This window comes from Periplaneta americana, chromosome 2 (assembly GCF_040183065.1).
Source record: "Periplaneta americana isolate PAMFEO1 chromosome 2, P.americana_PAMFEO1_priV1, whole genome shotgun sequence".
In the NCBI taxonomy this organism is placed as follows: domain Eukaryota; kingdom Metazoa; phylum Arthropoda; class Insecta; order Blattodea; family Blattidae; genus Periplaneta; species Periplaneta americana.
This window is the reverse complement of record NC_091118.1, coordinates 88,504,660-88,519,105: the sequence shown is the minus strand read 5'-3', so window position 1 is coordinate 88,519,105 and position 14,446 is coordinate 88,504,660. Positions and strand designations below refer to the sequence as shown.

The following is a 14,446-nucleotide window of genomic DNA, read 5'->3' as shown; positions in this document are numbered from 1 at the left end:
CCATGGTACAAGAATTAAAATAGAAAATCAATATCCCGAATTTAAAAGAAAACTTACAAATTAAACTAAACCCTTTAATTCTATTAAATATAGAGTATAATCTAAATTTAACAGAAGAAAAACTGAAATCAGAAGTAAAGACTGAAATAATGAAACAATTGTCTTTAGAAACAATTAATATTAGGTACCCTCCACAAAACTGGCTTCATTTATACACCAATAAAAATGATTTATTACCTCTAGTCCACCTCCTAAACATGAGCCCATTATAGCTGCCACAACAGGTTTCTTGCTCTTCTCAATTGCTCCCAAAATATTCTGTCCTTTGCGAGACACATCTGAAACTTCTTCAACTGTCTTTAAAGATTCCAACATCCCAATATCAGCACCAGCAATGAAACAGCCTGGCTTTCCTGAGATCACGACACCAGCATCAATACTGGAGTCAGATTCTATCTTCTTCAGCAGCTGTTCTATTTCACCCATAACTTCTGGCCCTAGTGTGTTCACCTGTTGCAAAACCAAAGACAACACAAGTTAATTTATCCAGAATTGTCTTTAATCTAAAAGACTTAGATTTTTAAAATGTCTGCAACATGCTTACTAAATATTTCTTTGAAAATTTTACATTTGTAATGTTTTCATTCAATAAGTGTAAAGCACATTTCTTTAACTAAATATTTTCAATTTCGAAGACTTTTCAGAGTCGAGACCATTATAAGGTGTATCAGTTGAGAAATGAGAATAGCAAAAGGCAAAAAATGAGTGTCAAGAAGATAATGCATACTTTCTCATTACACATTTCACGCATTTCCTTCATCACAGTGTTAATGATATTACTGTCCAGTTCATTTTTTTGGACTGTAGTTTAAAGGACACACATTACGGAAAACATTTACTATTCATCAAAAGAAGACTTTCGTTATCTGGATTCCACATGAAAGGCACTCTATAATAAAATCTTTATTAATGTTATATTTGACTTAATTTATAAATTGCACGATTTAAGTATATTATGCAAATAACACTGCCTACCATTCAGGTAGATCTTTTGTAACACTCTTCATGTAAGCACAACAAAGGAGATTTACAATTTATCACCACTGACTTTTAAAAGAGGAATATAAGTTATTATTTGCAAAGTCATGTAGTTAGACAGGTTGTAAAAACTATGACTAAAATCGTAATGAAAAGCAGAAATAATTTCGTATACAGTAAATAATTTCTCTTAAAAAGTCATGTCATTTCATATGAACTATAACATTCCATATGTCATATTGTCACATACCACAAAAAATCACCAAGAAATTCGTAAAATTTATTCTGGAGTGGATCAACAATGTGTTAATGATTGATTTCAAATAAAGATGCATTAATTATTTATTAAAAATTACAATATTTCATATGTGTAATTTCCGGATTAATTTACTTTCAGATGCTGAATATGAATAAAATCTGCTAATTATATAGAAAAAATCAGTGTATACAGATACCATGTTTAAAACAATTTTTTTTTTTTTGACAACAGCAATGCTGAAAACTTGTACTTCAGTGGAAATCTCAACAGTACAATATTTTCTCTTTACACTTCGTATAATGAGAAAGTAAAGAGTGACCATTTTTAAATTAATCACAACTCTAAGTAGTAGAATTGAAACAAAAAATTGTGAAAACTTACAAGTTCAAGAGATAGAGAGCGGTCACTTTTTCTTTTGACAGCTGTACAGTACCAGAAAAAAATAATGGCCCACTTGAATATTCTAAGTTCCAGATAGAAGACATATGGTCAGAGGCCTACAGCACAGACATACCACAAACACAGTTATTGAAATTCGTTCTATTTCGAGTGTTGTCGTAACCCATTTCGAAAAAAATGCGAGGAAAATAGATTTGCTATAAATAAAGATGCAGTAAAATAGAATGATGGCAGGTGAAATGAAACCTGAATAAAATGTAAAAAATTTCCTTCCTTGTCAGATTTCAAACTCAAAACTTTGGAGTATGTGACCAAGCATGCTGCCATTGAGCTATTTGAATGATACTTGAGGTTGTTATACTCTCAGGGCTCTTTACACTATGGAAGTAGACGTTAATTTGATATTCATTTCGAATCAATATGATGAGCTTTGTACTGGTCGTGCATATAGATCGTCCTGTTATATCCTTTTATGTATACACGTAATAGTCAGTTGAGAAAATCACTATGAAATCATATTAAACATGACTTCTTTCCTGTTAGCAGCCATTAAGTAGACCACAGTGGTAAGTCTTTTCAAATAGCTAATCGTAGGGATGTATGTCTACAACTCATAGCTCTGATTGAAAATGGCTTTTCAGCTTCTGAGGCAGACCAAAGGCTCGGGGTAACCCTTATCACAGCAAAAAGGTGGGCTCGCTATTTTCGAAATGATGGGGAGGTCGGATAATGCCCTACTTCTGGGTGATCGTGAGTTTCTTCAGGGAGAGAAGACCACACACGGCACATTTAGAAGACCCTTTCAACACTGCTAATCAGTTGATGCCTGTATTTAACTTTAACTTTCCTGGATATTTTCGAACAGTGATTAGCCAGATTTGAATGTCATCAAAAATGTATAGGCAGAATTGAAAAAGAGGAGCAAATTATTTAGACACCAACTACCTTGGAATACAGGTCAAGCCTGATAATTTCTCATCATAGTTGGGTAGTAATTATTCCAATTTTTGTTAAACTTAAACATTGGTCCCAGATCTCTGTAAAACTCCATTTAACATTATTCAGGAAAGAAAAAAAAAAAACTTGCGGGCATAGAGCTTTAACCTGCTCTATTCTGCATGACACACAGATGTCCCAGCCATCTGAGCTACTGAGACAAGACAGAAAGCCTCAACTGCACATGTCAATCTCCTCACCAAAGTCTGGGTCCAAAATACAGACAACGAAAATAATCATGTGAATTACACTAAGACACAACCTCCAAGAGTCAGGCCATTACTTTTGCTGGTACTGTTTGCATGAACACGAAATTTACACAAACTGATATGCACAATGTGATGACCCATGTAGTGTTATGTACTATTTACATGAACACGAAAGTTGCACAAACTGGTTTGCACATGCAATTTGTGCAAAGAAACTCTACTGTGGAAATTTCTGATGAGAAACGTGTTCTATGCTCATGAACACTTACACTTAGCAGCAAAAAGAATGGGCCGGCCGACAATTTCTAAGTTCCAGAGATATAACATTGCGCATGCTCGTCTCGTCAAACCCATAGTTCACCAGGTAACACATAATTAATCCATTTAAATTTGCTGTATTTTGTTTAAGAGTCTAAAATATGTAATAAAATCGAATGGCAGGTTGAATCTAGATACATCAGGGCCCTTGAAGAGTGAAATAATAATAAAATTGATAAACAAAAAATCAACCGGAGCAAATATGAACAGGAAAACCACGTATTATGCCGAACCAATATTAACAGTCACAGTAGCGAAAGTCATTATGGCATTGGTCTACTGAACAAGTTGGTAGTAGTAGCTCAAGGTTCGAATCTCCCCCAATCTTCTTTTTTTTAATTACAAATTTGCCATCATATGTGTCTCGCAAAGCTATAATTATGTGGCGATATCTCTTAGAATATGCCCAAACTCTAATAAATAATAAACCTCCCTCTCTCTTTCAAGCAATACTGCTATCTGTTAATACAACGTTCTGTCTCGTCATTACGCTTGAAGATGGCACAGAAACAATAACTCACTGCCCTGGTACGCATAGGTTATTCTGCGTATGCTACTCTCCGACAGGACTTCGATTGGAGAAACAGGACTTCGATTGGAGAAACAGGACTTCGATTGGAGAAACAGGACTTCGATTGGAGAAATGTAATTTTCTCCGATGAGGTAATTGTCTCCAATAGCAACAATAGTACTGCCCTAGTTTATTGTATGAATGGCCACCGATACGATGAACGCTTCGTGAGACGAATTATTAACAAGTCTGGTTGCGTGAGGGTCGCGTGTTGGGGGTTGATGTCATATGATGGGGCAGGACTTCTGGAACGCATCTACGGTTGGTTTACGGCAGAAGTCTACGAACACATTTTGGCAAATGTAATGATCCCTTCTGCCCGAAAACACTTTTCTTCCAGCAGGATAATCATCCGATACACACCGCCAACCGGATTCAAAGATGGTTTACAAGGAGGCATGATGTCGACCCAGTCGACTGGCCTCCAAATTCACCAGATATGAATCCGATTCAAAATTTGTGGGCTCCAGTCAAAAGGATCCTACGCTCTAATTGGGCAGAACAACCACCCATTCGGACACCTGAGAAATTGTGGGACAGAATTCTAGATGCGTGGGAGGAGATGGCCAAGAATTTAGACCTGTTCCATAATCTTGTGGACTCCATGCCGCACAGAATGAGGGCAGTTGTCGACGCAGGTGGTTTGTGGACGAGATACTAGTCCCCACCACAGGCCTTGTTTTGTTAATATATTACAAAATTGTTTGTTTTTGTTAATTTAATTATTTATTTGTGTTTGATATGTGTCCAGTTTTTTAGGATGTGAAACAAGTATTTTTGTTTATACAGGCCAGGTCTCACCTATTAATAGCACACAGGTGATGGGCAATAATATTTTTACAAGGCACGCATAACAAAGTTTGTTAAATGCCATTTCACATTTAAACTAATAAATTAAGTAAAAGTTAAAATAAAAAAAATAATAATTTTACCGTACCGGGAGGCAAACTCACAACCTCTGGTACGGATGTCAGACTACTTACCACTGGGCCACACACTGCTCGTAAGGTTTACTACATTATAGACAGACGACTTTCAATGAAGAGACACCACAGCAATGCCTTGCAGTGGGTTACGTTTACACGAGTGAACCGCGCAATAGAACTTAGCATTTCTGTCGACCAAGCGTCGGCCCATTCTTTTTGCTGCTAAGTGTACCTCCAAAGACTCTACAATTGATATTTTGCCACTTAACTCAGTAATCCGTCTAGTAGGCTTGGTTTCAATAGTTACATAGTGTCATATAATCAGCTATCTTTTGTAATACACACATGTTAGTTTACAAAAACTTATGTTTTAACAGAAAACTGAATCTGTGCACATAAAAATGGGTGTATAAAATTTATTTTGTGTAAATTTCATATGCAAGTAAACACTAGTTTCGATTTAGGCCGACCAATATGCCAAACACAAATTACGGAAGTTTCACCATGTAGCCTATCTATTTAGTTCCATGTTGAAGAACTCCAGCTATGAACTTCAAATTCACTCTATGTTATAGAGCTCAGAATAAGAATGAAAATGATCAAGTACAGGCAATATGTAATCACGCCTGTATCATGCAGAACATTCTATCCTGCTGACTCTACGGTACTCATAGTGAGCAGGAATAAATTCTTAAACTACGATCTGTATGGAGTCTTACCTTCGATCCAGGTGTATCAACCACCATAACACATACTCTGTCTCTCACTCTACATGTTATATGTTGTGCATGGCTACTTGCAGCAGGAGAGGCAGCTGGAGATGGCTGAGCAGGCTTTGTTGCAGTTGCTGCTGCTGTTCCATATAGTCTTGGAATCTGAAGAGCTGCAAGCACAATTCTTAGTGAACATGCAACATAACTAAGTTTTTTTAAGTTGATTTAAAGATGTATCAATTATTAGTTTATTTAACACTAATGGAATTGATGATAACTAGATGGTATGTGGCAAAATGAGGCCAAAGACTTGCTACATGATAATCTGACATTCACCTTATACTTGGGGAAAACCTCGGAAAAAACTGTACTAAGTAATCAACTCTAAAGTGAATCGAACCTACGCCCAAGCGAACCCCAGATCAGAATGCAAATATATGCAAGCTAGAAACTATTATTTTAAATGTTACTCTACTACACCCTTATCATGTACTACATCTATCAACATACCTGCTTTCAGAAAACAATGTGGTGGTACACACAGATAACTTAGTGCAGTGAGTCTGTAAGGTCGCAACATATGGAGCCTCAGACCACACTTAATAATCTGTTCTCAAACTCATTAATCTTCTCTGTAATTAAATCAAATTTATTCACTACATCTTGTCCTATTCTCTCACCTATTGACCCCTCCTTTTTACTTCTTACATTCTATCACTTTTACCCCTCTCTTTTATTTCTTACATTTTCTCTATCACTTTTATTTAAATACTTTCTTGTTCCTGTGTCACTATGACCTTCACCTTTGTAGTATTCTTCTTCCTGTATGTTGCACTTGTCACATTTCTAGCATAGCTACTAACATTTCCTACTTCCTGCTTTCTTGTTACTTCTTTCGATTCAATGTTTTCTTTCTGCAGCCTTGGCTTGCTTTCTAGACTTTCGAACACATCATTTTCGCTTTGACATCTCCAAGGTTCTGATTCCAATCTCTGCTTCGTTTCATTTCTCGTCCCCAGGCATCTTTGCCATTCTTGTATTCCCCTTGTCCTTGTGTGTTGTATCATTTCTGCTGTCACTTGCATATTTTCACGTTCATTACCCATTCACTGCATTACTTCACTCTTTATCTTCAATTGCCAAATTTCAGGCCAAAACTCAGGCTTGTCTGTCACAATTATTTTCACAGTATTCTAGATTGTAAACTCTTTCGTTAACTTTTAATTTGTCTTTATTCATGATTGCAAGATGCCCTTTCACTTCTCGCTGTTTTTAGAAATGGCAACAATGGTTTTCTTCTTATTATTTCGTAACTGACATCATTTTCAAAATGCCATTTTGATCCTTTAATATTCATATTTTTCAACTTACTCATAATTACTTCTTTTGTTTTTAAATTTTGAAACTTCACTAATATTGGATGTATGTTTCCCTTGCTTAGTTATGTTTCTTATATGTGGCCTTCAACATCTATTTCGAATATTTCCCAGCACACTTTCTTTATACTCTCTTCTATCTTAATTTAGTCCGAAAATTATCAGATTTTTCTTCTGTCTATCTCTCAAATATACTATTTTCTTTTCCAACTCGTTATTTATTTACTACAGCTCCTCGATTCTTTTGTTGTTGTCTTCTATGTTTGCTTTCAAATTTGATATGGTCTCACTGAATTCTTCTAACTGCTGTTTTATTTCCTGGTTGATTTTTGTGAAACCTAACTGCATTTCTTCTCTATTCACTTCCTCATCTTTTCACTAGTCTCTCTCTTTGGCCCTGGATTCATTTCAATTCCTCCAATTATTAATAGCACCACTATAACTTCTTCTATCATCCATTTTTATTTTTATTTCTCACCACACTCCTGTTTTCTCTCTTCTTTAATTCTCATGTTGAACTCTCCAATTCTTGCCCTATATACCTTTAAATCCACACCCATGTTTCCTTTCATATATTGCTGCTCACTACAGACCAGACTCCCCATATTACTTCCATACTCTCTCTATGTTGATTACTACTATTCAGAGCTAACTGCTTTATGTCTGCTTGCTCTGGCTTGCAGTTGTTGAGTTTATCATACTATGCAATGGACAAATTAAACTGACTGACACTGGCATTAAATAAACTTAGCAGCATAGACTGTACATCTTTGTGACCGAAAAACATGTTTAAAGTGACATACATTTCTAAATATTGTATTTTATGTCTGACATGATTGGGCTATTCTGTACAATAATGATGTCACTTGGACGCACAATGAACATACACAGAACTCTGCTTTCCACTACATTCTCTCTTTAGTTCAGCTGAAAAAAAAGTGCTGTGAATATGACGTATTGAAATGTAACTATAATTCATGGTAATTTTTAACATTCACATTCATTTTTAAGAGTCTAAAGATCCTTTCACCTTTACTTCTCATTAGAGAAACACTACTAACACAGAATCAGGACAAAATGTTGTGTTGATAACAGACTTCAAGGACTGGTTTCAAGAACCTTCATTTAATTTTTCATAAGAGCCTATATGGAGCACAAAGAAAAGGTATTCTGATGCTGCAAAAAATCGATTTAAGTAGAGATATTTAAGGCAGTAAACATTTTCAACATACATCTCTGATACCGAAAAAAAGTGGTTTTGGGCACAAACTAGTCTGTCCGCGCACATTGATTTTGCCTTAACTATTGGACAATTTTTTATATCTAAGTCTAAAAGTCAATTTATCGGAAAATGATATACATTACATCAAATATGATTTTAGTAAAAAAATTAAAGTCCCTTTATTTGACATCAACAAAATACACAATAGTAATTTATTTCAACTGAAGCCAATAACTTCATGATTTTTTGGATCATGTAGAGTAAACTGGCAAAAGAGTCTTGCCAATTTATCTCCTCTTGTACATAAAAATCACGTTGGCACCTGTGATAAGCCATTTCACTATCAGTGGTCTATCATGTATATATTGCTCTACAAAATAGTACAGTAGTAATAAAGCTGAGGTAACTAAACACACAAACAAGCTTGTGCAGCAAAAGCTGCAAACTAAGTGCATAAGAAGTTCAAATAAAAATTTTTCAGATTTATTTTCAATGAAGAATACCAGACAATTTGAAAGTTATTTGCTTCCATAATAGTGAAACATACTCCCTCTAAATGTTTATTTAATGCCAAATACTTTTCCTTGAACCCATCCATCTTCAGTTCTTGAGTTTCAATGCGAAAACACAAGTAACAATGTCAGGACGATCAGTGGGTTTTTCATGTGGGAGTAATGCAGTAGCTATTTCAGGTCACTACGAATTATAGGTGAGAGTTAAGAAAATATCAGGTTTGTCATGCTTTCGAACAATAGATATAGCGCCATGGTAAGCTGCTGTATGTTTTGTGAACTACCTTGAAATGTAGATGGCAGAATCACTCTTTTCTGCTAAGATATCTAGCTGAGGTGATCAAGAGACTACAAAATCTTGTAGGCCTCTTCATTTTATCAGTAAGTAATATATTTTGGTATTTCCTCAGGAATTGTAATTTTTGCACTTCCTCCAGACAATACTGATCTATCAAATATTGCTGGATTGACTTGTGTGACTAATGAATGTGTGAGAAATGGTTACGAATAGCAATCCGAACTGGTATAAGCTGAAGTAAAGTCTTTCTAGTGGGCTTGTTTTGTTGGTGTGTGTCATTGTGATTTATCAGGGAAGAGGAGGGGATATATTTAATCAGATCACAGCGAGGGCTTAATTTAGCTCCCCTTGTCTTCCAAGCACAACATAACAGTATTGGTGGCTCACCACCAAACACCTGCAATGTCCTCTTCAGAAAGCTTATTGTATATCGCCATTGATCTAAAGCCTTCAAAGCACATTTAACTGTAATAGGCCTAATTTCAGCTGAAAAAATTTACATATCTTTGTAGAATGAAATCCTCTCCAATGTTGTTGCCGAGTTGTAATATGCTGCTTCTGTATCACTTAGTATCTGTGTAAATTTCAATGAAAATACAATAAATTTTGAGTGCCAATACCACTTTTGCACCGAATAAGTGTGAGAAGTTGCTATGAAAGTGGTGGCCAGCAGAAAGGTGCTGGTAGGTGGGATCGCTCCATTGAGGTGGAAGGGGTAGGACCTAGATACTCCACCAGAGAAGCAATTAAAAAGTGGTCCAAGACTCAACACTACAAAAATTCGATCAAGACACCAGGTATCAATCATGGGAAACAATTTATTATTAGACCATGCAACAAAAGAGCTGAAATATGACTTCAATATAATACATTTCAGCTGAGAGCAATTAGCCTACAGCTTTTCTCAAGGGTCATGCTCCGGTGAAAAAGCATTTTGATATAATGGGTATGCTTCAAGGCAACATAGACTATAGATTCTGCAGGAAGGAGACAAACAGCCCAGCACATCATTTGCATCTGCGACGCACTGGCTCGCATAAGATACTTTATCTTTGGGAAAGAATCTCTAGAACCAAAAGATTTTGAACCAAGTTCTAATATCTGGACTTACACCTTAATTAAGGAAACAGGGCTGATGAATCGCTATTAAATTGACATAATGACACAATAACCCTAAGCTGTGGTGCGTCCGGAGAAATGACGGGCCTAATGTGGAGAAAATAAAAAAGAGGTATGCAGCAGAGAGGGACAGGGCATAGGCTACATCTCATTTTCGTGCATTATTTAACACTTATAAAAGGTGAGTTTTCGTAAGATCGATTCAGTTTGGTTAGTTCAAGCTTTTGATATGTATTGCATATACTCAAAATTTTCTAAAACTGTCACTATCCCACCAAAATTCCTCTTTCCCATGCCATCCCATAGTGTCTTTGGTGGGTGTCTTGCTATCCACCTTCCTTTAGTAACGCTATTTCGAAGATTTACCAAAAGATAAAGAATTACGGACTGGTAATAAAACTCATGCAGGGAAATCGAAAAGGGTATCAAGAGGTGGGATATTGCAGGCGAAATATGAATTGTAGTTTCTGCAGTGGTACCAGTAAGTGAACGTTTTCAAAATTGGGAATAGGAGGGGAGGGAAGAGGTGTATTTCTATGACATATTAGGAGATTTTGTAGGAGACGGGAACATGGCGTTCTAGAAAAAAAAAAACTGTATAAGAGCATGATTTTTGTAGTAGCCTGACGATTAAAAAATGAGGTTTTATAGAGTACCCAGCAACCTACAAAGATATTTTTGTTTTACTTATTAGAATAGGTCGACAAAGAGGAAAAAATGGCCTATAGTGTCACTTTGTTCTCACCTCTACTCCCTCATCTAACCCACTCTAATCTCGTCTCCTATCACTTAGCTATACCCTAATCTAAGTCAATCTAATCTTGTCACAGTCCTAGACATCCTGTCACTCAACTATCCCCATTCTAACCTTTCTGTAAGTCTCCTATTACTTAGTTATCGGCGCATGTGCCCACAACGTCGTGCAGAATACCCAACTCCTAGTAGACTTATATGAAGAGATGGAAAATAGGTCCCTATAATCTGAAAGAACAGTGTAGAGGCCGGTTCCCGTTGTCCACTCCTATAGTATGCGCATTCGACACATCGTCAAGAGCTTACCTGTACCAGTCTTTCAGACTTCTCCAATAGGCCTTTTACTGACGGGAAGTGGAAGTAGACTGGGAATGTATTTCCTTGTCCCTATTTTGCGAACGCCAACATTGAAAAGATAACATAAAAGTAGATTCTTTGAATCTTTAATGTAATAATAGGCTACCGGTACCACCTACTGTTAGGTTATGGTCACATGTTTAGTCCACGATAAGCGACAATGCTTTGATGGTCAGAGTAAGTTTAAGTTAATCTGCTGAAACTTAAACAAATAGACTCTTGCTGAGTTTACGAAAAGGCACTTTTCAGTGCCAATAATTTATTTTGTGTGCACGAGGTTGGAATTTTGAAGTAAGAGGGAAAGGGTGCAATCCATATTCTGGAGTTTATCCTAAATAACTTTTCCCACTTTTACTAATTTCAATCACAACACGGGGTCTCTATTTTACTTTAACGATGCCACAATGATTTACAATTAAACAAAGTAAGGTTCACATAAACTTGTATCTACGTTGAAATACAAATGTCTAAGAAAAACACACTTCAATTTATCTATCAACACTCCTAAATACAAACACTAAAATATGCATCAATCTGAATTAGTTAATTTGAAGTATGAGTTGGCAATTTCGTAATTCAGTGAAATGTAATCGTAAAGTCAAAATTGAATTAATATATTCCACTGAAAGATGATGAGAATTTTAAATTGTCACTTACCTCTATATCGTAACATATTTATGTTTAGTTTCGAAATTAACCTCAGAGCTCCCAGACACCGATACGTCGCCATATTCTATAAATTCACTGTGCGTGCAACAGAAGTTGTGTGTGATCCGTGTACAAGACCAATGGGACGGGGCGGAACTGGAAAGATGTCAAAGTCTAATGTCTGAAATATGGAATTCGGTCCGAGCAAGAATAATTAAAATATTTAAACATAAACTGAAAACACGTTTGTTCTCTTTGTTATGCAAATTCACAACGTTGTCAACGAGTAGTTTCTTTTTAACAGAAATTTAAAGTTATCACATTATTATTTTTTTTGACACCATCATAAAAATATAACTTAAAAATGATCTACTAGGCAGTGTTTCCCACTCCTGTATAACAGTGTTGCCACTTTTGATGCAATTGTAAAGATTTGGTACTGTACCACAGTTTAGTATATACAGTTGCGAAGCTCAATACTTACTAAATATGCAAACATAGACAGTTGAAATATGCATCTATAGATAGTCGCTAGCCACCAGGATCGCTACTATCGCCTCATCACAGACTCTTTCCCTAACAGACGATAAAATGTATTGTACTTTTGATATCGAGTTCTTTTGAAAAATTAACACCTTCCTTCCACTATTGAAATACGAAATATATAAGCTTTATATATTATTTTCATAAAGTATATATTATTTTTATACACTCACCTTCCTGGATCTTTCGGAAGAAGGATAACTCTGACCTCTTTTTCTTAGAATTTATAGTGCTACAAACGTCTCCTTGTCCCATATTATTATTCAAATTATTGTATTTTAGCCAATTATAGTTATTACAACCGATAACGAACATTTCACAGTTTACAAAAATTTTCACAACAATGCGAAACACGGCACAGTCAATAATATATGTTCGGGTTTTCTATTTCAGTATATGGAGCTCAGTGAATTATTATATTATAACTTTATTGCGTATCATAGCTAAGTTTTATTTAGTGTAATGTGTCCATAAGTTCCCTTTACTTCTTGTTACATAATAGCCTATGTTGCTGAAATAATTACAAAACTGTGTTATTTTAATGTGAAGAGAATTTTACATGTTAACATAATCTGTTCGCGTCAACATTTCAAGTTTAGAATGGAAGATATTTTGAGGTTTCATCAAAAAGAATTTATATTGTGATTTAATATAGCACATCTACCTTCCTTAATAAAGACAGAAAATTTATCATACCACTCCTATGAAATTAGTGTACGTACGATTGTTACTTCGTCTCTTAGGTAGTAGATAAATACAATAATTCAATACTCAATTGTAGTATTAAAATACAGACAAATTGAATGTGCGGAGTATCATACATGACATTATGCTTAATTATAATGTATAATTGCGAATTTAGGAATATAAGATATAGTAAACATAACCTATAATATTTCCATATGAATGGCAGGGCATTGGAGACCACTAAAATTAGACAGAAAGGGGCAACTGGGACAGTAAACATAACATAATTTCAACATATTTAAATATCCGTGTGGTGCAAATGAAAATGATTTAATCGTGCATAAATGAATGTACAAGAATTTCGCAAGATCTAATCGAAATAAAGGCAGGTATTACACATACCAACACCAAAAATAATATTTCAGCTTAACTCGCAAGTGATTTATGTCTGAAGTGTCTCCTAATCATTGTTTTAAATTTTATTAATGCAATTACACTACATTTTAGAAAAATATATGTTACTCTTTATGCATTCCGACTAATTTATATGGTTGAAACGCCGCCCTTCGTGATCAGATTAAGCGAGTTACATGGTCTGCCTTACGGCCTGTATTAGATCACGATGGCAGTGGCACAGTCTAGTGTTCCTAGTACTCACAGCGCTCCAAGCGGCTAGCAACTATCGCGAGAAATGCAAAAAAATCATCCCAAGCTTCGCAACTGTATATACTAAACTGTGACTGTACACTGACGTTCAAAGGTAACCGATCTACGATTTTATGATCGTGTAAGCGAATTTTCCAAACCCGGAATAACCAAAAATATGAAAAATTGACAAACTTTGAAAGAATTCCGCTAGTTCTCAATAGGTGGCACAAAGTTTGGACAATGATTATACAGATTAAGAATATTTTATTTATTCAATATGTATACAAATATACCTTACTATAATAATACCGGACAGCTAGCAGTTTTGCGCGCGAACGACGCTCGTGCTGCTATCTAGGCGGCCGGTGTGGAGGTACTCGCGAAACAAGCTGTACTCAACTGCAATGTATATTGTTGCTGGCCTAGTTAATAGTTTTATTAATTATTGCTGTGTTAAAATGTCAGGGTGTATGATTGTGTGCTGTTTATAATTGTGACAATTACAGCATTACAAATTGCTATACATCACAATAACAAAAGTAGACAACAAACACACATTCAAAGTATACAGAAGACAACAACAACAACACATACACAACACATCCAACCACCTCACACAACACAAACAAGCTGCATTCCGAACAATGGTATACAGACAACTCGACATACCAATGAACCAACAGGATTACAACGAAGAACTAAACACAATCAAATACAAGAAAACGGATACAACCCCAACATAATAAACAACATAATACGTAAGACAAAACAAAACCACAAAAAAAACAGAAGAATACAACTCAAACACAAGAACACAAACATACATCCCACTAAAGCCTGGTTCAGACGGTGCG

General features: G+C 35.6%; 1 protein-coding gene across 1 annotated transcript in view; it reads right to left on the bottom strand.

Annotated features, from left to right (window-relative positions):
• The window catches only part of Mtpalpha (monolysocardiolipin acyltransferase Mtpalpha), an 82,462-nt gene extending 70,367 nt beyond the window's left edge, over positions 1-12,095 (bottom strand). The window contains exons 1-3 of the mRNA XM_069818089.1: positions 11,724-12,095; positions 5,436-5,599; positions 238-510 (exon numbers count right to left, since the gene is read on the bottom strand). Of these exons, the coding sequence (XP_069674190.1) occupies positions 238-510; positions 5,436-5,599; positions 11,724-11,796 (510 nt within the window). The 5' untranslated portion in view covers positions 11,797-12,095. The remainder of the gene's footprint in view (positions 1-237; positions 511-5,435; positions 5,600-11,723) is intronic.
• Between the last annotated feature and the right edge of the window lie 2,351 nt (positions 12,096-14,446).